Source organism: Falco peregrinus, chromosome 1 (assembly GCF_023634155.1).
Source record: "Falco peregrinus isolate bFalPer1 chromosome 1, bFalPer1.pri, whole genome shotgun sequence".
In the NCBI taxonomy this organism is placed as follows: Eukaryota; Metazoa; Chordata; class Aves; order Falconiformes; family Falconidae; genus Falco; species Falco peregrinus.
In genome coordinates this window covers 45296059-45321072 of record NC_073721.1, presented here as the reverse complement: position 1 = coordinate 45321072, position 25014 = coordinate 45296059, and the positions used below count along the sequence as shown (strand labels likewise).

The following is a 25014-nucleotide window of genomic DNA, read 5'->3' as shown; positions in this document are numbered from 1 at the left end:
CAAGCTGCGTTGATATAGCAGGGATTGGATATTTTAAAAATAAGTTTTTACGTGCAGAAAGATGTAGGTGTTGCACTTAGCTCACCAGCACTAACTTAGGAAGCTGGGTCAGCTGGTGAGTGTCGGGGAGCTACAGATGTAGGCACAAACCCCAGTGTGCTAAGCAAGGACTCTTTCAAACTATGTGACTTCTAGGTTATGTGCCTAACTGGCCTGGAAGCAGGAGTCTGCCTCTTCCAGCTGTTAATCCTGTTTTGGAGTTCAAACAGATGCATACCTGTGCAAATCCTAGTGGCAGGAGGGCTCACTTGGAATGTACTTGCAGAGCTTCGGTGTATGTAGCAGCAGCCCAGCCCGGGTTACGAAGACTGCCTAGAGGCAGCTGAAGGGAACCGGTCCAGGGAGCAAGTTCAGGCACTAGTACAGCTGAACTGTTTGCGCTTTCCTTGCTGTAGGACAAGGGACGTGCCAGGGATGGCTCCCAGAAGACTGGTGAGTCAGGAGTGTACCACATCTGGCGTCTTCTACTCTGGAACAGTGCTGGAAAACTGCAGTGGGCTCTGCATTCTGAGGTGGAATGAGGCAGGGTCCTGGGCAAGGCTGTGGAAATGGAGCCGATAACGCTCTCCTCTTGCACAAGGAGCAATGCCAACAGTTATCCTAGTTAGAACTGGCAGTGGCTGGGTGAGCTGCCCATGGTCTCACTGCTCTTTTTCCTTCTTCTCTGTGCCTGCCTGCACAGCTTCCCCTGCTGGTTCCCCCAGGACAGGACGGAGCAGTGTTCCTCCCATGCAGCTCCATGGTGAAATGCTGCAATTAAAGCTCTCTGTTTGGAGACCGTACAGTGTCATTTTCTGTAGTCTCAGTTTTCATTCTCAAGAGACTCTGCTTGTAGTTTGGCTTTGCTGTTACTGCTTGATATCAATGCAAAAGCTTCTGTCTCTTCCTGTGGAGGGACAGATTTTAAAAGCCCAGCTCTGACAAAATAAAGGTGATCTTGCGTAAGAACAGGGAATGAGTTCCTGTCCAGAATGGGTTCAGAATAAACTGTTTTCCTGGTACCAACTGAAGGACCCACGTGCTTTCATGTTTGAGCTCTCCTGGCTGGTGTTCTGCCTCATTGTTCGTTCTTTCTTGCTAGGCATTTGTACGGCGGTCTGGGCCAGCTGACAGATGGTGTGCTAGGACTGGACGACTTCACACAGAGCCACCAGTACCGTGTGTGGCCAGGCTATGACTATGTTGGCTGGAAGAACGAGAGCTTCAGCACAGGCTCTGTTGAAATGGAGTTCCAGTTTGACCGACCACGGAACTTTACCTCCATGAAGGTAGTTAGTTGTCCCTCTCCAGCAGCCTGGGACAGGCTTTGGGTCTGGGTGCTTCCTGATTGCCCCTTTGGATCCCTTTCCCAAAGCAGGAGGATACAAGGTGCCTGGCAGCAGAATCCACCATAGGCAGAATTTGAGCAGATGTCCCACGTTTGCCAGTGTAGAAAGGTAAAGCAGGGGGAGCACTTGCCTCCCCAGAGCTCAGACACTCTCCTTTCAGTATTTGGCTTAAAGAAATAAAAAGCAGACACCTGAAGGGGTGGTTAGGCAGCTGAGGTGGATTTAGGTTGTAGGCTACTTACTATCTAGGGGCTGCCTGACCCTTGTGGTAAAGGAATGTTTCCATTTTGTTTCCCATTTTGACCAAAAATTTTGCTGGATGCCTCAATCTGTGCTTGTGCTGTGGGAAATTGCTTAAGCACGTGGGAAAAGGATGAGCTGAACTTTGAGCTTGTAGTAAACAGCAGAATCTTTTAAAAAGGATTGGTGGCTTTTCTTGTAGAGATTTCAAATGAAGGAGAACCCACCACATCCTTAAGTAAATTGTTTTGGTGGTTACTTACCCTAGTTTTATTTTGTCTATTTTTAACTTGCAACCATTGGCTCTTAGCCTGCTTTTGCTGGCAAGAATAGAGACCTGCCTTCTCAGAAATATTCCTGCTTCTACACTGTGATTAAAAGATTTTCTTAATGTTTGCTTCAGTAAACTAAGTTGGCTGAAGTTCACAATGCCTTCCCTGTGAGATCCAGGGTCATTTTGGTAGCTGTCTTCCTGTCCTTTTTTCTTTGTCGGTATACTTTTTGAGGTATAGAAACTGGAACTGGATGCAGGCTTTCCATCAAACTGCATAAAAGAATGGTACCAGTTTCCTGCTTTTGGACAATTTTTCTTTGTTTATGAATCTTGTGATCATATTAGTTGTCCTAGCCAACGGACAGGGAGCCAGTGTTCATTAAGACTTCGGTATCATGCTGAAAGTCAGTTCAAAGTTACTGGTGTCCAGGGTAGAAAGCACCACTTGCATTTTGTTCCCAAGTTCACAACCCTGAAATGAGTCAGTTATGAAAACTTCAGATTATTTTAGGAAACAGCTTATTTTTTCCCCCATAATTTATTTTATTGATGTAATTCTGCTGTCTCTTTAAGATCACTGAAAAAAAAACCCAAATAACCTTGATCCAGGAATACATTCTGGTTAGAAAAACACCTAGAGATTAATTTGTGCCTTAAAATTTCTAAGATCTACTAGTTGACAATTTTTAATCAAGTAGTATAATTCGTGAGTTCATACTATGCTAATTGGAGTCAGATGATATAATGAGTAAATCAAATGCCTTACAAAAGTCTGTCATGTAAACACAGCCATCCTGATCAATCAAACACATAAGCTCATAAAAATAGCTACTTCGTCTAGTATTCCATTATAAAGCTGTATTGATTAGCATAAATTATTCTTCATTATTTATTGAATGTCATCTGTTTGCATTTATTTTGTATAGGCCAGGTGGTCTGTAAATACTTTCTTGTATCTTCCTACCTGTTAGCTTTATGCCAGTCCTCTGCACTTCCCCAGTATCCAAGAAAGTATTAAAAATAAATGTTAGCAAGTATTGCAACTGCATTGCAAATTACTTAGGCTTATTATAAAATTAGACCTTAGTAGGTGGTATTTGGAATAGAAAGTGTCTCTGTATCAGTCCAAGATGCGAACCTATCCAACTCCAGTCCAAATGTAGCACAAATCATATATTGCAGGCATGAAGCATTCCTGCCTTGTTATGGATGACTAGTTCTCCTTATTGAATGATGTTGTCTAAGCTTCATCTGTTCCTAATTATACACAAATACTGTTCTTTTGTCTCCTTACTGTTCATCAGGCCTGTCATCCTCATTACTGCTTCACTGCTATTCACTGCGAGACCTTGCAGAGGCCAAGCAATTAATGGGGTTCAAAGCTGCACTTGGTTTGGAAACTTGTTGTCACTGTTGCTAATACTCCAGTCATTAGGAACTGATTTCTAGAGCTGCTAGGAAGGGTTGGACCACCATGGCTATGAAAATGGAGTAGCCTAAAGGATATTGAAGATCTTACTGCTTCTGGTTCCTGGTCACTGGCCATAGTGCCAAGATACTGTGGTCCAGATCTTCAGGATGGCGTGGCAGAGCTTTAACTGTCATGTTTGTTTAAAAAGGCACAGGGGCAGGATTTGTATTGAGGGCAGGCAGGGGAACAGTATAAAGGATCCTTACCAACTTTGTTCCTCCTCCTGAAGCCTGCTTTGGAAGTGCTGAAGGCCTGGGAGAGTGCCTGGTGTTTGGTGGTGATGGGTCTGCAGTGCCACAACCCAGGAAGATGGAGATGTCACTTTGATGTTGAAGCCTCTTGGTTTGGGTGCAGCCCAAGAGCAGGGGGAAGCAAGCTGCTGCCAGTTCTTGGGAGGATGAACTAAACCTCCCAAATAGAGAAGGAGGTGTGAAGTCAGCCTGACAGCAGTTTGTGAACTGTTACTGTGGAAGTGGACTATGTGGAGCTGTAACTCGGAGATGAGAGAGGATGCCTTTGTTCTAGTGAGATGTTGACATGGCAGCACAGTGATTGCAGTCTAAATTCCAACGTCATCGGCGAAGTCAGTGGTGCTGTTGCAGCAGGGACAACCTGATGATGAGCTACCAGCAGAGGTTAATGGGTGCAGGCTTGCATAATGGTCTTCATAAAACTTGGATCCTTCGTTGTCTTCAAGGTGCAACCACAGCAGAAAAGCTGCTGTGTGTTGGGGGAACATCTTCTCGAGCTTGTACTGTTTTTTGAAGAAATTAGCTTAGACAGAAAGCCTACAGCATATGCAAAAAGAAGCTAGAGCCCATGCATGGTTTTGCTTTCCCCTCTTCAGGTTATATGTTCAAGGAGAAATGGTCTGTAAGGCTTCAGATCAGTACAGGCTTTGTTTGATTGATCGTTATATGGGCTTTTTGAAGAGCCTGCCTAAATTTGACCATTAATGTAGCTTTTGCATCTGAAGGTAAGAGCTATTTCGGATAACTTTTTGCTTAAATGTTCTCATTGCACACTGAGTGGCTGGAGCTATACTGGAACCAACTCGGTCATCCTGGGTTAGGAGTGTTCATGCAGTGCAATATTAGAAATAGAAAATCTTCATGGATGGAAAATCCCTGAGGTTTGATTTGTTTCAGTAAAACTTTCTCCTGTCTGACTGATTAGTTCTCTTCTTCCTAGGTGCATTGTAACAACATGTTTTCCAAGGGGGTGAAGATCTTCCAGAAGGTGGAGTGTTTGTTCAAACCACGCCTGATTGCAGACTGGGAGTCCGAACCTGTTGGTGTGGCAACTGTCTTGGATGACAAAAACCCCAGTGCTAGGTTTGTGACTGTCCCCCTCAATCAGCGTGTAGGTAAAGCCATACTTTGCCGCTTCTACTTTGCTGACACCTGGATGATGATGAGCGAGATTTCCTTCCAGTCAGGTGAGTATTCCTTCAATCAAGCAGATTTGGCAAAGCACAGAAAGCAAAAGAAATGGTGTGGAGGTGTGGGATATGTGGGGTTAATGTGAGTGTAGGGCACTGTGGGGCTATGTGATGGGAGGCAGGAGGTGCTAGAAGCACTGGAAGGGCAATGCGGGAGCAGAAAGGGCCAGTCCACAGTAGATACTTTTCAGGCTGACACTGATGCATTTGTGGAGAAGCGCAAGCAGGGCAACCAAAAATTGGACTATAGAGCATTTCCTCTTTGAGAGAGAGTTGCCTGCTGGCTTGTGGGGTTGATTTTTACTTTACCAAGTATTTTGTTATAATTTAAGTGTATCTACAGATGATTAAGTTAGCAATTACGAAAAATAAGAGGCTGATTTTTTTTTTTCCTCATCAAGTCTTAACTACGATGCAGAAGTCAGTGCCATGAGGTGCTTTGAAAGGCTCTAGAAGGGAATGGACAAGAGTCTTGGAGAAAACTGCCAGCACTGACAGTGAAATGATCTGACTGTAGCTTCCTACATGAAGGTCCCTAATCGGCTATAGTGAGAGAGCATTCCTGGGGAGTGGGATTGCTGCTGCTGCTGCCTGCAGCTTGCTGATAGCAGCCCCTCCTGGCTTCCCTCTGTCACACATGGAACTAGGCAGACTAGCCTGGGATGGTGATTCTTACGATCATGCTGAAATGGGGGAAAAAAAGCACCCTTGCTCCAGTCCCCCGTGTCTGGCCAAGCTCAGGGGACCATCCTGCACATGCTGGCGGTTTGCTGTGGTCAGGGTGTATGTGCCACTCAGTGCAGAGGCTCATTCCCACAGGTGTGCTGGGAAGTGCTGAGTGAGCAGGTATCTAGAGCTGTTTGTGACCTGCTTGGGAAGGCAGGGGTGGCTGCTGGGGTTGCACTGAGGGCTGGCAGGAGCAGGGAGATTTTTTGGACTGACACCTTCCTTTCCTTCCCACAGACATGGAGAGCGTGAATCCTAATTTTGTTACGGTAGCCACAAGCACAACGGATCTTCTGGAAACAGAGTGCAATGTTACTGAGGGGACCTGGGGTAAGGAGTTCTGTTATTTAGCCATGCCAGTAGCTCAAGTGTTGGGGACTTCACAGTAACATCGTAGTTAACATGGTCTTTCCCTCTGTTTCTGGAGATTTGGGTATGGCCTGGTTATTGCCCTTGTGCACAGGGCTGCATCTTACAGTCCTCTGAGCCTCAGCTATTTCTTCTTCCCTCAGCTGGCCAAGGCTGCCTCGGAGCAAGTGGGCTGAAGGCATATGTGCAGCCAGTGAAACTCCGAAAACTGTCTGCTCTGATATGGATCCTTTGCAGGAATCTGTTCCAACACAAAGAACAGTCTTTGGTTGCAGAAGTCCTCTGCACAATTCTTAGCTGTGAGCCTCAAGAATGAGAATTTATGATAAGAGTAAGATGTGAGTACAGCTAGTATTAATGCTCAGGAAGCTGCCTAAGATCTTTCCTGTACCAGACTGTAGGAAGGGACATGTAGGACGTTAGCCAGCACAGATAACCTGTGCTTTAACTTCAGATTCTTCTTCATGCCTCTGTGATTGCAGAAACCACATCATCTGTAACCAGCACCTGGATAGGAGAGAAAGCAGATGACTCCAATACCTCCATCCTTGTGGGCTGCCTTGTGGCTATTATTCTACTGCTCCTGATGATTATAATCATTATTCTTTGGAAGCAATATGTTCAAAAAAGGTTGGAAAAGGTAATACAATGGGGCTATTTTTGCAAACACAAGTTCAGTACTAAGCATTAACTCTAATGAGCTCAGAATTATGTGGAAAGCGCAGGCTTTCCACAGCTCCATAGAGCAGCGAAAACCCTGTTCTCACAGCAGGGGAGGATGCCAGCCCTATCCAAGATGTTACTGGAAATTGCTGCGGTTGCAGCCAATACATTACTTAACTGAGCATTGCCTCAGCACTTTTCTTCTCTTTTGCAGGCCCCACGTCGAATCCTGGAGGAGGATGCCACAGTTCGCCTCTCCTTCTACAGCTACACTATTGCCAACAACCAGACCCAGATCCACCAGTCAAATCCCACTTATGAACGTGCTTTTCCACTGGATTTGGAATATCACCAGCCAGCTACACTGCTCCAAAAGCTTCCAGAACTCTCCCAAAGTGCAGAGGATTCAGGTAATGTCATCATCAGTCTCCAGAAGCTAGGCATTTGTTCTTTCACTATTTCTCTGATTTTTACAATGTGCCACTTTTTTCAGTGTCTTAAGTAATCTTCTCTGACTCCTATGCAATACAATACTAACCCAGGGACCCTAAGACAATATTCTGGAGCTTGGAAACTTTTTAGCATGTGACTTTGGCAGATGGAGCATCAGCCCCATTAGAGGGTGGTGGCCTTTGTTTGTTCTCTTTGAAGACTGTGTTTATACGTTAGCCAGGTCATCTTTTAGGAGCTCAATTTTGGCAATCGGAACAATCGCACATATTTTGTCTCATTGGTGCTTTGGCAGTGGAGTTGCTGCCTGCAGCACTCCTGTGCTGTCCAGACTGGCTGGCTGAGACCTTTAACATTTTTTCCTGCAGCAAGGGCCCTTTGAAATTCCCCTACAAAAAGCAGAGGGAGATGCAGCAGAGAATTGTCAGTGGTGCCCTGGCTTCCAACCCCTGGGGAGCTTTTGGACTCGGGCAGAAGGGAACTTTCCAGTAGTGTTTTGTACTCAGTGATGGCAGGGCTGATCAGCAAATGGAAGAGCAGTGCTGCATTCCTCAAGCGCTGACGGGGTGCTAAGATCCAGCATTATACTACACAGGGAGACAGATTTGGATTGAGTCAGGATGTGAATTTGAAGCAGAACGAATGTTCTGTGTAATACTGAACATACAGGGAGTTATATAAAGAGTTATCCCACGGTATTGATGTGAATAAGCTGAAAAAGGTAATGTAGCATGCTAACAGAGGACATGGAAAATGGAAACTTCAACCAAGAAGGGAATCCAGAGCAGGTTTGATGTTGCAAACACCCCTGCATCAGGTGAGGGAAACAGATTATATTCAGGGTGAATCAGGAACAGGAAATCACTTCACGCTCATGTCTCCACGTCTGGGCCGGAACTTGAGTGCTCAACTGGATAGAGCAGGCAGCTGTCTAACACTAATTCACTGGCACCTCACAGGTATTCTGGTGTCTGCAGAAGTGTGGCTTGTTCTGGTTTAAGCCCTAGTTAAACCAAAGCAGTCTTCCATCTGGGTGTACTTTGGTACAAGGTAGTAGCCATGTGGCTAGGCTGAATTCCCAGAGGTCTGCAGGATCGAGAGGACTGGAAGAGTCTCCATGGTAGGAATGGGCCATACTGGTTTTAAGGGAGTGAATGTGTCTGACTCCACCTATCTTTGGTTTCCCCTTAGTGTGCAGTGGGGACTATGCTGAGCCTGACCTGACCAAGTCAACACCTCACCAAGGCTTTCAGAACAATGTTCCTCACTATGCCGAAACAGATATCGTCCACCTGCAAGGTGTGACTGGCAACAACATGTACGCTGTCCCAGCCCTCACTGTGGATTCGCTTACCAAGAAGGACATCTCGGTGGGTGAATTCCCGCGGCAGCAGCTACGCCTCAAGGAGAAGCTGGGAGAAGGACAGTTTGGAGAGGTACAGCCATTCTCTTCCACTTTTCCTCCAACAGAAAGGAGATGCCCCTCTGGCACTGCTTCATACTTGAGGGCTGAGGGTTCTGCATACCAGCATTTTATGGAATATGTGTCTTTGCTCTTGGGGAAAGCTGATGTCCCTTAGGGTAGGCTTCAGAGAGCCCAGCTCTGTGCTATGAGGCTGCTGCTTGGTACCATGTGAATCTTTCTCGACAGGTGAACTTTGCAAACTGCCTCTGTTTGCTGTCTATATCCCTGTTCATGAGCTTACAGAAGAGGCCTGGGGATGGGAATTCAGACTGGCTTATGGTCTTCCATGGGGACATACCAAACATGCAATTGTGCGTTTAAAAACTCTAGCAGTGATTCCAGCCAAGACAGATTGATCCTAGCTGTAAAAACAGCTTTCCTGTTAACAGCTGGAGGTTCTAGTGGGGCTCTGCATGCTGACCCAAGCAAAGACAGACTTCCCAAGTGTGGTGATGCCCTCACATGTTCTCTAGAATTGCTGCTTGCTCAGACCCTGGTTTGTCAGAAGCCTCGGGCAGCATGATACATGCATCTGTCATCTGCCAAGGTTTGTCTTTATTCCTTGAGCTCCTTTCAAGCTGTGAATGTTTTCACCTTGCCTTTTCTTCTCTCCTTGCTTCATTTCCACACTATTCCTAGTTCCATACTGAGCAGGTCTTCCACTCTCCTGCTCCCACTTTTCCACTCTCTTCTTTTCCTTCCCAGCTTTTGCTCATGCACAGCCTTAAATTCTGCCTGTCTACCACATCTTGGCAAAGCACAACCTTTTACTGAATGCTTCCTCCTCTGTGATGTGCTCAACTTTATGTCCCTTCTGACGGGCACACCTTCCCTACCCCAGCCCCTTCCCTGTCCCACTCCTTTCTGGATTGCTCCTCATATTGCGGAGGTGCTGACATCCTCAGCCTCTTCACCTGGCTGTCAGTGTAGCCCCTTCTGCTGTTGCCTGGATCCTGCCCTGTCCTGGGCTATGCTCCAAAAGTGAAAGAAGCTTTTTTCTTCTTCATTGTTTTGCTTCTGGTTTCTCTTTTCTTCTCATTCCTGTCCTTCTAGTAACTGTCAAAGCTTTCTCCTTCTCCTTTGTGTTGTCAAACAGCAGCCATTAGGCTCTCCCATCTCCATTGTCCTCTGAGATTGATTCAGCATCTGCTCCTTTCCTTACATCGCTTTCCCTCACTTTTCTAAATGTGCTGCATCACATTCTCCCATCTCTTCTTCTCACCTCCTTAGTCTTCACCAAAGTAGTTGTCATCATATGTTTTGCTCCACTGCTCTTGGCTTAGTGTGCAGCCTTGCTTCTAGAAACATGGCTCATCACTTTTTTCACCTCTCCACTCAGAGCTTCCTTTCTTTTCAGTCTCTTTTCTTCCTTGATCCTAACCATCCACTCCCTGGGCTCAGTGACACATCACCTGCACTTAGTACTGTGGCTGTTTTCTGTTCCTAGTCTCATGACTACACCTTTACCACAGCAGATTTCATTTGCCATGTAACTGCAGCAGCATCTTTGTACTTTTGTTTCTCTTCTGTGCGTTTGTGGTGGTTTCTATGCTGTCTCCTTTTTCTCCTCACCATCCTAGTCACGTAAGTTCTTGCTGCTTGCTTCATGTAAAATTTGTTAGGCTTCCGTTACATTCCTCTCACTCCTGCGAGTCTTTGACTGACACATCCAGCCTGCTCCCCTTCTCCTGTCCTGCACACTTGAGTCTGTCTGCTTTCCCTACCCTAGCATCTCTTGTCCATTGGAATATGCGTTCTGGTAACTTCTTAAGCAAGTGTCTTGTCAGTGCTTATACAATGCTGGCAGTAATTTTATGTCTTCATTTATCTGAAGAAACTCGGAATTCTGTGTACTTAGAGTATTCGTCTCTGGGTATGCTCAAAGGAGAGATGTTCATATCATGCACACGCTTCTTTTCCTGGGAATTAGAGGACTTCGCATAGTTAGCTGTAATTCCTGGATGCTCCTCAGTTAAGTTTGAGCAGTGACTCAAGCCAGACTGCCGGGCAGTTCTGGACTTGTGTGGCTGTTCTGTGCTGTACATGCCAAACCTGCTGCAGCCATGCTGTCTGCATGCACGTGCAGAGTAAAGCAGACTACTTCAGGCCAGTGACCTTCCTGAACATCTCCTGTACTTGCCAGGCAAATCTGAGTGCCTCAGTCTACTGCACCAGTCTGCACGTGTGCAGGAAAATCGGTGTGCTAGGGACGTCAGGCTGCAATCCACATGTGTTCCTGCATCATGGGCTGCATAGCGTACGTACCCATTTGGCCCAAGATCTAGGGTCAGCCTGTGGGCTGTTTCTGATCAGAACAGTGTCACCTGTACTGGATCATTCACTTGGTCATTCTGCCAGTGGTGACCAAGCCGGGACTTCAGTGTGATGTTGTTTGCTTGCGGTTTTCTGCCTGTGCGTGGTCTCATAGTTGCCTTTACCTTCTGCCCCACAGGTGCACCTTTGTGAAGCTGATGGCCTGCTGGAATTCCTGGGAGTCTCATCTACAGAATTCACTCACCAGCCAGTTCTCGTAGCAGTGAAGATGCTGAGGTCAGATGTCAACAAAACAGCCAGGTAAGCACATCTGCAGGGCTTACGATCTCTGAAGAAAAACAAATATTCCCCAAGCAACAGTTTGACATAGGTTAACCCTGGTGAGTTTTGTAAGAGTGCCATGTGTCTCTGGTGCATGGTCTGTGTGTTCCTGTAAGGAACAGGACATGGGTGGGCAGTGAGGGATAGGAATAGATGCAACATCAAACTGAAATGCTCTGTTAGTCTTGTTTGCTGGGGAAGGGGTCAACACTGAACACAAGCACAGAACCAGCTTTCAAACACAGTGTGTGCAGAAGCGTAAATGTCTCTGAACTGAGGTTTTCTTACATGCCACTTCTGCTTTTCTTGGAGAAAGGAATAGTTCAGGATTTGAACCTGTTTTCTGTTTTACAAGAAATGATTTCCTGAAGGAGATCAAGATCATGTCACGACTGAAGAACCCAAATATCATCCGGCTTTTGGGGGTGTGTGTGCGTGATGACCCACTGTGCATGATAACAGAGTACATGGAAAATGGAGACCTCAATCAGTTCCTGTCGCAGAGGGAGATCTACAGCAAATTTGCCATTTCAAACAATATTCCCTGCGTCAGGTAAGAGGAGCTGCCCATCTTTGGGACAAATAACAGTCCAGAGCTACCAGTTGCATCTGCTGTGCCTTTTGGGCAATGACCATCTTCCAGCCCAACTAGTGCCACGTGCTGTGGACACTAGTCCTGCTTTGTGTGGGAGGTTGTTCTTGAGACCTCTGGAGGTCTTATCCCATGAAGTGTCCCTTGCTGTGGGCTGTTCTGGTCACCGTGACAATCTTAGATGTACTGTTTACTGATGTGACCACCTGTTTGTATTAGTGGGCTTGCATCAAATGTTTCATTAATATGGGAAGCCAGTTGCATTACAGCAAGAATTTTGGGATGCAAATCCAGAATGTCTCTTCGGCTTTTAAGAAAGTTCATATGTTCTTTAGATGTCTAAAAAATACTACGTGAACAGTTTTATGTGAAGCTTCACTGAGGCAAGATTTAATCAGCCAACAGAAGGAGAATATTTTGGCAAACCATTTTCTGTCAGCAGTGGCTCTTATCTCCCTCCTGTATGGAAGCATTAAATCTAACAAAGCATCTCTATTGCAGGTGATGTTCCTTCAGAGGAGACTTGTATGTAGCACTAATGTAGTCTGCGTGATAAAGAAACCTGCACTGCTCAGCGCTGCTGTGTTGCTTAGCCTTTGGCAGGTACCTCCCCAAAGGCTCAGATTTATTTGTTGTTCAAGAACTAGGCAGTTAGGCAGAGCCAGTTCTGTTGGTGGACTGGACAGGGGATGGCTGGGTCTCGCCACGGTGAGACAACACCAGTGTTTGTGCCGGTAGCTGGCAGGGATTTGCATCTGAGTAGGAACATATTCCTGCTCTCTCCCGTCTCCTGCCCTTTCTGCACATCTGAAACAGCTTTCACCTTTAGACTTGCGGTTTTGTTTCTTGGCCAAAGCCTTAAACTGTCCTTTCTTCTTTATCTCCTCCTCACCTCTCATCTGACTTCAGCTCTGTCACTCACATTATTCTTCCTTGGATTCCATTACTTGGCTCTACTTGTAGTTTTTCTTTCTCTCCAGCTGATCCTCCAGCCCTCTCCTTTTGTCCCTTCCAGCCAGATACGGTTTCACATCAAAGGAAGGGCGGTGCAGCTAGCTCGGATATCTGTCTACACAGGAGTTGTTTACTGAGAGCGAAATGAATCCTGCTGCCAAAGAGTGCAGCTTGTCTCTGCCAGTGCCTGTGGGTGTCTAGTTGATGTGGTGAGGTCCAACCATCCCACCTGTCTCAAGCCCGATATTTGGTGCACCAAATGTGGTGACCAGCCCTTTCCTGCAGACACATCACATGTTTTTAAGCCCTTATGGCTCTTCGGTATTTGAAATGAATCTCCCTGCTGCGTCTCTGGCTGTCTGGCAAATCGATGGCTTGGCTGAGGAGTGTCTCCCATCCTGCCCCTCCATGCAGAGCCGCAGGCTGAGCCCTGCAGAGCTGCTGAGCGGAGGGGCAGGTAGCCAAAAGGTAGCTGCTGGCAGGACCCTGCCAGGGTGCAGGTGGACCAGGAGAGACTGGGCTTCTTGGTGGCAAGAGCAACAGCCTAGGCAGGGAGACAACGGCAACGGAGCAGGGGGATGGGAGAATGTAGGATCTTGGAGACTCTGCCTACTCCTATGTGGCAAGCCAACAGTCAGGTTAACGAGGTAGAAGTGGGTGGCAAAGTTCCTTCTCTGGGGCACAGCAGGTCCCCCCACATCAGGAGAAACATCGAGCTGGCTGTGGGACTGGGCTGTGCCACCTGGCTGAGCTGTGACACCATGCTGAAAGGCTGGGAGGGAAATGGTGCCGGGACACTCCTGCCGGGGTGAGGGGCTGCCTCTGAATCGCTGTAGTGATAGCGTAGCTGTTGATTAGAATAGGTATATCTGATCTGTGATCTTTAGATGCATTACACTATTGTCATTTAGATAACATGGTAGTGCTTTCCTCATTGCCACCAGAACACAAAGAGAAGGAGGCTGAGACTTTCTTTTTCTGACCTGTATCGGAGAAATACTGTGAACGTTTTATTAGATTTCTTGTGACAAGTGCTCGGTTATGTGAAGTGTTTGAGCACACACAGTGGGGAAACGAGCTGAGCATCACAGAATAATTGTGTGAAGAATGCTGAAAGTCAGATGTACTGTGTATCACGCAACTTTATTAATAATCTTAATTTTGCTAATGGGGGAATGAAGATTATATTAAATGGAAAATGCATCTGTTTGTATTTTCAATAATAAACGTATTTTTACAAAAAGTAAGCTCTCTTTACTGTTAAGTGACATATTTATGTAAGCATGGTGCCTGTGTTAAAAACTGCTTAGCTTGGTATTTTAAAGATATGAGATTCTGAGATTGTACAGCCTAATTTTCTATGTCTCTGTGGAATGCTGGTGCTTTGGTACATAAACTATTTGAAAATCTTGATATTGTAGTTGATAATAAAAACCTACAGGATGTCACATTCTAAGGGCCCTGAATTTCAGGGACAGCTTGTCTGTTCTTGCTTAGTCAGCTCAGGAGCTTGGCTTAGCCTGGCAGGTGAGGGTGTTAATGCCCTAAAACTAGACAGTTTAGTTTCAATATTATGGCAGAAAATAAAATGACAGGTCACTGCAACACATCAAATGCAACAGAGTTGAGTGTGGGGAACTCTACTGATTTTTCTTTCTCCTATGTTTTCTTTTAATGCAGCTACTCTAATCTGCTGTACATGGCCACCCAGATTGCCTCTGGCATGAAGTATTTAGCATCTCTGAATTTTGTGCACAGAGATCTGGCAACTCGCAACTGCCTGGTGGGGAACAACTACACCATCAAGATTGCAGACTTTGGCATGAGCAGGAATCTTTACAGTGGGGATTACTACCGTATCCAGGGGAGAGCTGTACTGCCCATACGCTGGATGGCCTGGGAAAGCATCCTCCTGGTAGGGACTGCACAAAAGCATTTTCTGTTCCTTCCTTTGACTCTCACTGTGCTCCTAAACCAGTAACACATACATGTGTAGCAGTCATTACAGCATCAAAATGTATGCTACAGATGGCCCCAGGTAAGAAGTCCATTAGGTTGTGTTGGACATAACTCTTGTCCTGGGAAAGGAGTGTGCCCTTGCAAATACAGTGCAGATTGTAGAATCAGAGAATAGTCTGGATTGGAAGGGACCTTTAAAGGCCATCTAGTCCAACCCTGCTGCAGTGAGCAGGGACATCAACTAATCACTTTGGTCAGAGCCCTGTCCAACCTGACCCTGAGTGCTTCCAGGGATGGGGCATCTGCCACCTCTCTGGGCAACCTGTTCTGGTGTTTCACCACCCTCACTGTAAAAAAAATTCTTTATACCTAGTCTGAGTCTACCTTCTCTTAGTTTAAAACCATTACTCCTTGTCCTGTCGCTGCAGGCCGTGCTAAGAAGTCTGTCTCCACCTTCCTTGTGGGCCCCCCTTAAACACTAAAAGCCTGCAGTAAGGTCTCCCTGGAGCCTTCTCTTCTCCAGGCTGAACAACCCTAACTCAGCCTGCCCTCACAGGAGAGGTCTTCCAGCCCTCTGATCATTTTTGTGGCCCCCTCTGGGCCTGCTCCAGCAGATCCATGTCTTGCATGTGCTGAGGACCCCAGAGCTGGATGCAGTACTGGGGGTGGGGGGCGAGGGGGTCTCGCAAGAGTGGAGCGGAGGGGCAGAATCAGCTCCCTTGACCTGCTGGCCATGCTGCTTGTGATGCAGCCCAGGGTACAGTTGGCTTTCTGGGCTGTGAGCACACATTGCTGGGTCATGTCCAGCTCTTCATCCACCAGCACCCCAAGACCCTCCCTGCAGGGCTGCTCTCGATCCCTTCGTAGCCCAGCCTGTGTTGATACCAGGGTTGCCCCGACCCAGGTGCATGATCTTGCACTTGACCTTGTTGAACCTTGTGAGGTTCACATGAGCCACTTCTGGAGCTTGTCCAGGTCCCTCTGAATGGTGTCCCATCCCTCAGCCCTCACCTGGCACCTAACTTCTGTGCCTGGCGTTCAGGATCCCTGCTGGAACTGTAAGGAAGTTGCCTCCTCTCTGCTTATTTCCCTAGCTGGGAAGCTGAGAGGGGCAGGGACAAAACTTCAAGTGCCAGGGCTGGTTTTGAGGTTGGGGTTTTGCTTTGTGTTTAAGGGTCCTGCTGTCTCCCCTTAGGACATTGTTCAGCAGCCCAAATGCACCCGGTCTGGAGGCAGTTCCTTAATGTTCAGCCCAATTATTCCTTTCTCAGACTAATTGGTAAGATCACCTAGTTAAACTTCCTTACAACACACACTCCAGGTACCCAGAAGAATTGTCATTCTCTGCTATAAAGGCTGATAGGCCTAAGCTTTCCTAAATTCACCCTATTTTCCTGGTTACAGCTGCATCTAAACCATAAGTCACTCCCATCTTCCTTGTGTGAATGTCTTCCAAGCGTTGACAGGCTGCTGGCGTTGCCAGATAAGCCTCGGCAATCTGGGTCTTGGATGCTTTCTGCCCAAACAGGCCCTCCAACCTCCCAGTGTTTTGTTATTTTCTAGCAATGTTTAGCTGCTTTTTACATCTTCAGAAACGCATTGTTGCAAACATGGCCAGTTTGGGTACATTTTTTGAAGACAGAAAACAGGGACAGCAAGCAGGCTGTCACCAGCTTCTTACATGTGCAAAAATGAAAATTATCTTGGCCTTTCTCTAAGAGTCTCGAGTCTGCTTCGGTTCTGTTTCCACCCTGAGGGCTCTGCTTTCTGTTCAAAGGCCTGTCTGAGCTGCACTGCTGTGTGTTGGGTGGAGGAAGGCAGTAGCTATCTGCCTGGCTGCCACTGTCTGTTTTCCTACTACTGCAAATACAGACTTTCTGAGGAGGGTCAGGAGTCTCTGGCTTTATCTGACACTTGCTCCCTGTTTCAAGAGGTTTATCCCAGTGAAAACAGCACCTTAGAGCTGTCCCATGGGTCCCACAGACATGCTGCTCCTGCTCCACAAAGCGGTTGTCACACCTCAGTCCCTTTGTGCATTGCTGAGCATAGGTCACCTGCTCTGCTGTCTCATTTTCAGAGCACTTTTCCAGGTGTGAATTCTGCATCCTTGGATTTAGCTGCAGAGGGTGTAGACTGAAGTGTTTTTTGCTGAATGTGCACTGTGAGCAACCTGGGCTTACAACATCCTTTCTCTTCACAGGGCAAGTTCACCACAGCCAGTGATGTCTGGGCATTTGGGGTCACCCTCTGGGAGATGTTCATACTGTGTAAGGAGCAGCCCTACAGCCTTCTCTCAGATGAACAAGTCATCGAGAACACAGGAGAGTTCTTCCGGAGCCAGGGCAGGCAGGTAAGAAAGCAAACGTGATCTCTCCTTCTTGAGTTACCCTGGTCACATCCAGGTGGGATCTCTCCAGGGCCTTCAGGGTGGCCTTACATCACCTGCAGAAGACTCTGCTTCTATTACTAATCTTCTGAGTGTATTCTTCCTCTTTTTATCTCCCTTTATCTGGGCTCACTGCACTGGCTTTTGTCTCTTGGAGTCCCTCTGGAGGGATCTCCTGGCTCTGTCCAGTGCTTCTTCCCTATTATAAGCTGCTCCTATTTCAGTCTGTCCTCTTTAGCTTTTCTGGGCTCTCCTGCACAGCCCTTTTGCTCTTTTCCTTTGTCAGATCTCTCTCCTACTAGCATTTTCTCTGACAGACAAAGCACGTGCTGAGGTTGGGAACGAGGAGTTAGTTCCCAGGGAATTAAATACTCCCTGAACAAGCCTTTCACATTTGTTCTAGTTGCTGAAGGGCTTTCCCATGTCACTGTCCTCTCTTACTAACTCCCAGGCAGGACTGTGCATTCCACTGTTGCTGCCTCCAGTAGATACCAGTGATGACGCAGGACAATCACACCCCCTCAGTACAGAGGATCACTGTGCCCAAAAAAGTGGCGTGCCAGCTCAGAACACTTGGCTGTTCTCCCAGAATTCACCTTTAGCACTGAACAAGTTAAAGGATTAAGGGGAATAAAATGATGGGAGGTTTTATTCACTGTCTCCCAAATACTAATGATTTACTGAAGAGCCTAAAAGATATGTATTGAAATGAGAGGGGGGAAAAATTCTGCCAAGCTGTGCTTTAGATAAGCTCTAAAAGGTGTTTTTTCTGTCTCTGCTAACAAGCTGACACGATGCTTAGAAAGCCTCATGGGTTGTCTACGGTGAGTGAAAGTATTTGGATTTTATTGTGGTAAATTTGGTTTTGGTTTGTGTTTTGCTGTCACCTGGAAGATAAGTCTGCTCTGAAGCATTCATGTTTCCTGGGGGACAAAGGACTGTTTTGTGACCAGCTCATCAGACAAGTTGGCAAAGTGTCCGCGGTGCCATTTGAGATGGCGTCAAAGCTCCATCTGGACTGCGCTGCCAGATTCATGCTTAATGGATTTCAAACATTGCATGATGACTGTCTCGTAAACCTAGAGTGAAACTGTCTTTTTGGTGTTAACTTAGTAAACGTTCAGTTCTTTCACGAAAACCCACTGAAATAGCTGTAAATTTCTTCCTTCCAGATCTATCTCTCCCAGACTCCTCTGTGTCCTAACCCTGTGTTTGACCTGATGCTGAAATGTTGGAGCAGGGATATAAAAGATCGTCCCACTTTTGACATGATTCACCACTTCCTGCTGGAACAAATGGAATCAAACATTTGACTCCAGAGAAAGAGACGAACTGTTGAGAACAGAGTGCCTTTGGTCTCTCTTTGCCTGTACCTCACGGGAAGATGGTCAGGCCACCTTGCTCTCCTCCCCTGGCTGGACCGTATTTAAGTTGAGATGTCCATGGCAGCTGCTCATTCTATTGGCCATGGTCTGACACACAGGACCAGAGGATCTCATTTGGTTGACAAATCATCTCCTCTTCTGAATCATTTCCTGGGAATACTGTGAGCGGGGTTTTACTAGATACCCGTACACCTTTGGACAAAACGAATGAGTAAAACTTGGAGGGACTTGGAGCTTTCTCCTGGGTGGAATACAAAGCTACCGGCTGGTGAGAGCGCTACCACTCACGACCAGATTTCTAGAAGTAAAGACTTCGGTCATCTAAAACTATTCCATTAAATCAAATGGAAGTCTTGTGCACATTAGCAAGTGTTTCTGTATGCTCTTGCTTCAGACAATATGTATAGTGAGAGACTAGAAATGTCTAGAGCTAGGAGGTGGTGTAACGGACTTGAGAACTGACAGAGCATTTAGCAACCCTTTGGAAGTAACGCTACCAGGGTCTACGGAGGATGCTGATACAAGAGTCCAAGATAATGTTCTTTTTTCCTGTGGTTGTTAAGCACTGCTTTTGTTATATATGTGCGTTTTCCCCACACTGGATTTTTTTTTCTAGAAAAAAAAATTTTGAAAATGAATGTTAAAGGTCATAGGAAGGTCACTGCCGTAGAAGATCTTCTTTTGGCCTACAAATTAAGGCTAGGGTAGGGAGTTTGTATTGAAAAGTAGCTGATACTGTACTACTGTCACTATGTAGATTTATTAGCCTAATGAACTTGTAGCCACAATGGACTGATGTGCAATTAATCCTGTATAATTACCCATTAATATGAGATCTCTAAGTCAATGCTGTTACATGTGCAGAGGGAACTTAGATTTGGTGAAACAGAATGGCTGAGAGCAGAACCCGCTATGTCACTTGTTGTAGCTCATGTGAGAGGAAAAGGAGCAGAGTACGGGTCGTCCCCTGGCACACGCGTGTGCACACACACAGATATGTCCGTCAGTGTGAGCAGTTCCTCTTAGACCTGCAGCAGGGTTAGTGCTGTCGGCCAGGCAGATGTGCTTTGGTCCAGGCTCCGTTATCGCAGTGATCAAACCTGGCAGCGGGAGATGGGGGTGACGTATCCTCTTAGTTGGGGATTGTGTTTTATTTCGGATGCTCCCTGCACAGTGCAAGACCATTTACTCATTGGACTTGGGGTTGTTTGTTGTTTGTCGTGTCACAAACGGCTCATTCTCTGGAGGGTTTTAGAGGGCTCTGAAATCCATTTGGAGTGAGTTAGAGAACTCTGCTCATTTCTACAATAAATCCATTGTGGATTTACCAGGTGCCTGGGGAATACTCTGCTATTCCCTCTCTAATAGTTTAGCCGGATCCTTAGGACCAAACCAAGTAGTTCATAAGCTGGGAGAAGATGAAAGCTCAGCACTTGACTTTTTTTTTTTAAACAGCATCCAGCATAGCATATATTTCCAGTAAAAATTATAAAGATAATTTTTATTTTAGCCACAAGCGTAGTATGACTGGCTGTTTGTGCTATGAGTTCTGTAAGAGGGCACTGCTGAGAGAATGTCAAAACAGTTATAATATGAGGATGATTGTTATGTTGAAAGAAAAAAGCATGCTTCTGAGTTGGCAGATGCCAGGATGGAGTGCGGCATGGCTGTGTCCGCTCCCTGGGCAGGGCGTACTCCATCGGGAAGCTCCCCAGTTGCAGCTCACTTGGTAGGACTGTGCCCAGGTTGTGCTGCTGCAGACGCGGTGGGGGGTTCCTGTGGCTGTGCAAAGGTGTCTCCATCCGAGCTGGTCCTCTGAGCCCCTTTTATGTGCTAAGGAGCCAGAGGGTCCAAGTCTTCTCGTTTCCCTGCAAGGGCTACGTAGGCTCACATGAATCTCGCCCCCAAATGGGTGTTGTGTTTTCCTGTTTGAGTAGAGGGGCCCAGAGTGAGCTGCCGTTCCACGTGTGTGCTGTCTGTCCGGAGCTGGGTGGTGGGAGTAAAGGCCAGCGTGGTCCTGCTGCAGCCTGCTGGGCACTGGTGGCTGGCAGACCACACGCTGGTTGTATTTCTGGAATATTTCTACTCTGTCCCAGAAAACGTACCCAAGTCACATGCAGCCATGCGCATGACCTCCTGCACTTCAGAGTTTAGAGATACCAGAGTGCTTAATGTCACCTGGATGGGCTTTGTACTTCTGTTACGTCAGGATGTGCTGTTCCTCCGCTGACATGTTGACATACGAAGCTTCTCTCATATCAATAAATTCTAATGATAACCTTGACAAAAGTGAATTTCTACTTTTTCACCCAGGTGTCTGCGCTGAGGACAGAGATCCTGGTGCAGTTGTTCAGTAGCTCTTTGGTTTGTGTGTGACCCCCAGGTCTGTAAGGAGCAGCCACTGGCTGTTTAAAGGGATGAGTTTTGAAGGGAGTGCTGGGGAGGGGCTGGTGGGACCTGGATCAGTCTGGGATCGTTGTTTGGGGCTGTGAATATGGTGCTGCATTTCAGTAACAATTTTTATGTCTTCGTGTTAAAATCAGAAGATCTGGGCTGGGAGGAACCTTTCTATGTCTCTTATAAAATTGTCTACTGAAAGCAGAGCCAACTTTAGAGCTCCATTTGGGTGCTCTGGGCTTTGAAAATCTCCAAGGATGGAGATGCCACCACTTCCCCTCACAGGGGTTGTGCTGCTCCCATGGAGGAGAATTTTCTCCCTATGTCCCGTGGGCCTTCCCCTTGCTGCATTTTGTGTCTCTTACCTCTGTGTCTTGCCCTGTGCACCTCTGAGCAAAGCCATCATCCCCTCACAGCCCCATCCACCCTGCAGACCTGGAGAGGTCTGCCCCTGATTAGAGCTTAGATGTTTGGACCACCTCAAATTCATTTATAAAGGGCTGGAAGTTCCAGATCTTAAAGTGTTTAGGCACCAAGGGCAGCATTTTTATGTCCTCAGATACAGTTTTGGGTGGAGTGTAGGCACCAAGTGCATGTGAACAACCCTTGTATACTCTGCTGCTTAGTAGCTTTGAAACCTTAAAATGATTCTGCTAGCCATGTGGCCAGGCTCTTCAAGGCCATAGGGGGATTCTGGCAATGAACCAGGTTTGCTGCTGCAGTTGTAGTTGATGGAGATGACGCTGGTGTGAACAGGCACAGTGGTCTTCAACTTGAGGATGTACTGGCCACCCGTGGCCACTGGGTAAAGAGGAGACCCATGTTCTGGGCCTGCCTTCAGCTGGGGGGGTGAAACCCACAGCGCACATGACAGCATGACCAGGCGGTGTTGGGAGTGGGAGCAGCCTTCATCCTGCATGAAGCAAGGCAGCGAAGGACTGCGTCCTCAAACAGCCCGCCTGGGGGGCAGCGAGGGAGCGGAGGGTTGAGCCCCACACTGCAGCGCGGTGAATTCCTTAACTTCTGCCTTGAGGTTTACTCGACAGAAGCACGTGCACGTAGCCCGGTGTGCACAGGCAGCGTGACCTGGCCGTGCGCGTGCTGCACCAGTGCCCAGGGCTCACACAGCAAAAGTTGTGCATGTTGGATGTGAACTGCACCACGAATGTGTATTTGTGCTGGGGCCGCTCGTGGGGAACACCTGGTGCTGCTGTCCCAAGGGCTTTGAGCCTTCAGGAAACCTGACAAATGTTATAAAATCTCCGTGTTCATCCAAAATTTCCGGGGGGGGGGGGGGGGGGGGGGGGAGTGTGCTGCAGGTGGAAGTGCTGTCGGGTACCAGCATCACTCCTGGCAGCATCGCAGAGGTTTCCTGGGCGACTGCATCCCGCTTTATCTCCTTCCTCCCACTGCTGCCATGAGAGCTGCCGCATTGCCATGGCAGCCCTGAAGGAAAACAACCTCTTCCCTCCCAGTCCATACTATATCCCCGGGTAGTTCTGAAGTTAATCCAAAATGTCTGTTCATTTCCAATGCAAATAGCTCCGCTTGGGATCACGTAGTATTTGATTCATGATACTTTGGGTTGTTTTTTTTAAACATACTATTAAATATTCCAAGTAACAGTGCTTCGAAGAAGACGGAGCTCCAGGGTAAGCAGTGCTACCTGATACCAGGGTATAATTAAGGACCATACCATAGCACATTGAGGGTAAAGTAAAAATTGTTCTTTTCCCCTCTTTTTTTTTTCATTTGTTTTGAGCTGCCAAATGTTACCAGGGCTGCTGTGCAGGGTTTGCTTTCCAAACTGTCCTAAGTTTTGCATCAAAGATGTTTGAAGGTCTCCTTTGATTAAATATTTGCATAGACGTGATACGGTCTTGTCAAGTTGGTTGGGGCACAGTCCTGCTGCCAGAGCAGAGCTCTTTGAAGAAGGCAGCGACTCTGGGTGCTGGTGATCTAAATTGATGTGTGGTTAGATGTATTCCCTCCCGCAAAAAAAAAAAAAAAAAAAAAAAAAAGCTTTTTGGAACATTCTCCTCTAAAGGCTTAGAAAGAAGAAACCAAGCTGTCATGGGTAGGAGGTGATGTGTTGTTGGTTAGAAGGTGAGACATGAACAGCAGAAGTAAGTGGATGGGCTTTGTGGTGGAGGAGTTGGGGAGGGGTCCCCGGTGACCCCTGCTGAGAAGTGACACTAAATGGGCTGGGAAGGCCTGGATGGCCGCTGGGGGGAAACAAGCTCCTGTTGGTACAAAAACGGCTGGGGTTAGTCCAGCCTGAGGGCTGACTCTGAGGGGCATCAGGGCGACCTCCCAGGGTGCAGGGGCTGGTGATGGACCAGGCTGCAAACCTCAGCGCAGGGGCAGGAGGCAGGCAGGTCCCAGGCTGCAGGTTAAGGAAGGAAACGCGCTCCACCCTTCACGATGCTCCTGTGGTGACGATGGGATCAGTCCTTCCCATTACAGCAACACGCAGGATTTTTCCATTCCTGATCCCCCTATCCTCCAACCTTACATAAGCTCTGGGGTTGGGGTTTTTTTTTAACATGTTTTTGCGTTGCTGCGGTTGTCTGAACGATGTGAGTGTTACTCCGTGCATGCTGTCACCCTGTCAAAGCTGTGCGCTGACAGTGGCTTGGGAAAGATGAGTAACAGCAAGGAGGGAGCTGTGGCAGGGCTGGCACCTCCAAAAGCCTCAGGACTTTCCCCTGCCTGCTCCTGCTTGCAGGCAGCTCCCCCAGGAGCAGGGAATACTGACAGCAGCCAGGGCTGCTCCTCTCTGGGTTGCTGCTTTGGCCGCTGAAAGCAGGAGGAAGAGGAACCGAATTGTGCTACTGCTTTTTGCAGCACCTCGCAGGCTGGTAGTGTCACCTCGAGCCCCTGAGGAAGCCCCCATGGGTGGCTGCGGGTGCTGCTTTGCATCTGCTTTGGGTGGCTGAGTGCAAGGTGGAGCTGCCTCGAGGCCATCACTGAGCCCAGGCTCCGCTCCTGGCAGGAGGTGAGGGAAGGTGCCTTGTCACAGCATCTCACCAGTTGTCCCGTGTGCTGTAGCCGGCCGTGCCGGTAAACCCACAAACACAACCAGGACGTCAGAACAGGTTGCTGTCGTTCAGGTGGAGCGATGGTCACAGCCAGGGCTTTGCAATGCCACCACGGTTGCTTGAGAGCATCGGGAAGCCAAGCCCAACGTGCGGGATGGTTTGGGAAGGACTTGGTGGGCAGAGAAGGGGTAAACCCCGGGGTGCTGGGCAGCGGGCACAGCCCTGCCCGGCTCTGCGGGACCGGGAGGGGTGCGGAGCCCAGCGAGGACGGGCCCAGGGCCAAGGCTGTTCCTGGGCGATCGGGAAGGCAGAGCAGGTTTGGGTGACGCAGCCTGGGGAGCGGTGATCGCAGAGATAGGGCTGAGTAAGAGGAGAGTGAAATGGGGCTCAGCCTTGGGAAAGCAGGTTGCTCACTGCTCAGCAGCGAGGTTTGGGGTCAGCAGTGGCACGAACTACAGAAATGGGGGCTCCCTCCAGTTCTTAATCAAAATACCCAGGAGGAGGAGGAGAAACAGCCCTGCTGAGACCGGTCTCTTGCCCATGTGCCAAGGCTTTTACCGGTAGCACCTGTAATTCACTTTGCAGCAGATCCCTTCTCCATAAACCCAGACTGACTTGCCTGAGCTCCTCAGATTACCTCGCTTTTAATTGCTCATGAATTGAATCCTTTCTCAGCCCTACCATTATTTTGCTCATGATCAAAATTCCTCCAGCCATCCTGTAATTATTGGGCTATGTCATTTGTGCTCTTGCTCAGCTTTATCGTCCCAGTGTAGCTTCCCCGTGTTGCAAGACTTGCTGAAAATTATCCATGGGGACGAGCCACCGAGCTCCTCTGGCAGCTGCTGGTGAGAGATCCTGCATGCAAAGTGGGAAAAGTTGCCAAATGTAAATGCACAGCTCTGCTCGCTGTTGTTTAAAGTATTTGGAAGGGAAAGGACTTACTCATCATCTTATGATCCTCATGCATCATCTGGCTTTATCCCCAGATATGCAGTGGGCTCATTGATTGAATATTTCTGTCCGTACATTGCAACTGGCAGCTCTACCTTTGGTGGTGGGATAACATCGCCATTAGGAAATCCAATGCTGGGAATAGCTGAAGTTTCTGATCTGTACTGGTGGACTCGGGACGGGAGCCAGAGCTCCACCACCTGCCCTACCCTGGGCCACCAAAAAGTCGCAACTGCCTGTCCCATGCCACAGGGAGCGGAGAGG

The 25014-nt window shown here is 47.7% G+C and overlaps 1 protein-coding gene across 7 annotated transcripts in view; it reads left to right on the top strand.

Annotated features, from left to right (window-relative positions):
* The window catches only part of LOC101915083 (discoidin domain-containing receptor 2-like), a 61210-nt gene extending 42487 nt beyond the window's left edge, over positions 1-18723 (top strand). For all 7 annotated transcript variants that reach the window (XM_055812907.1, XM_055812924.1, XM_027778154.2 and 4 more), the window contains 11 exons: positions 1142-1328; positions 4565-4811; positions 5778-5870; positions 6392-6549; positions 6787-6982; positions 8214-8458; positions 10940-11061; positions 11438-11635; positions 14309-14543; positions 16788-16937; positions 18146-18723. In XM_055812907.1, the coding sequence (XP_055668882.1) occupies positions 1142-1328; positions 4565-4811; positions 5778-5870; positions 6392-6549; positions 6787-6982; positions 8214-8458; positions 10940-11061; positions 11438-11635; positions 14309-14543; positions 16788-16937; positions 18146-18286 (1972 nt within the window). In that variant the 3' untranslated portion in view covers positions 18287-18723. The remainder of the gene's footprint in view (positions 1-1141; positions 1329-4564; positions 4812-5777; positions 5871-6391; positions 6550-6786; positions 6983-8213; positions 8459-10939; positions 11062-11437; positions 11636-14308; positions 14544-16787; positions 16938-18145) is intronic.
* Positions 18724-25014: the final 6291 nt, after the last annotated feature.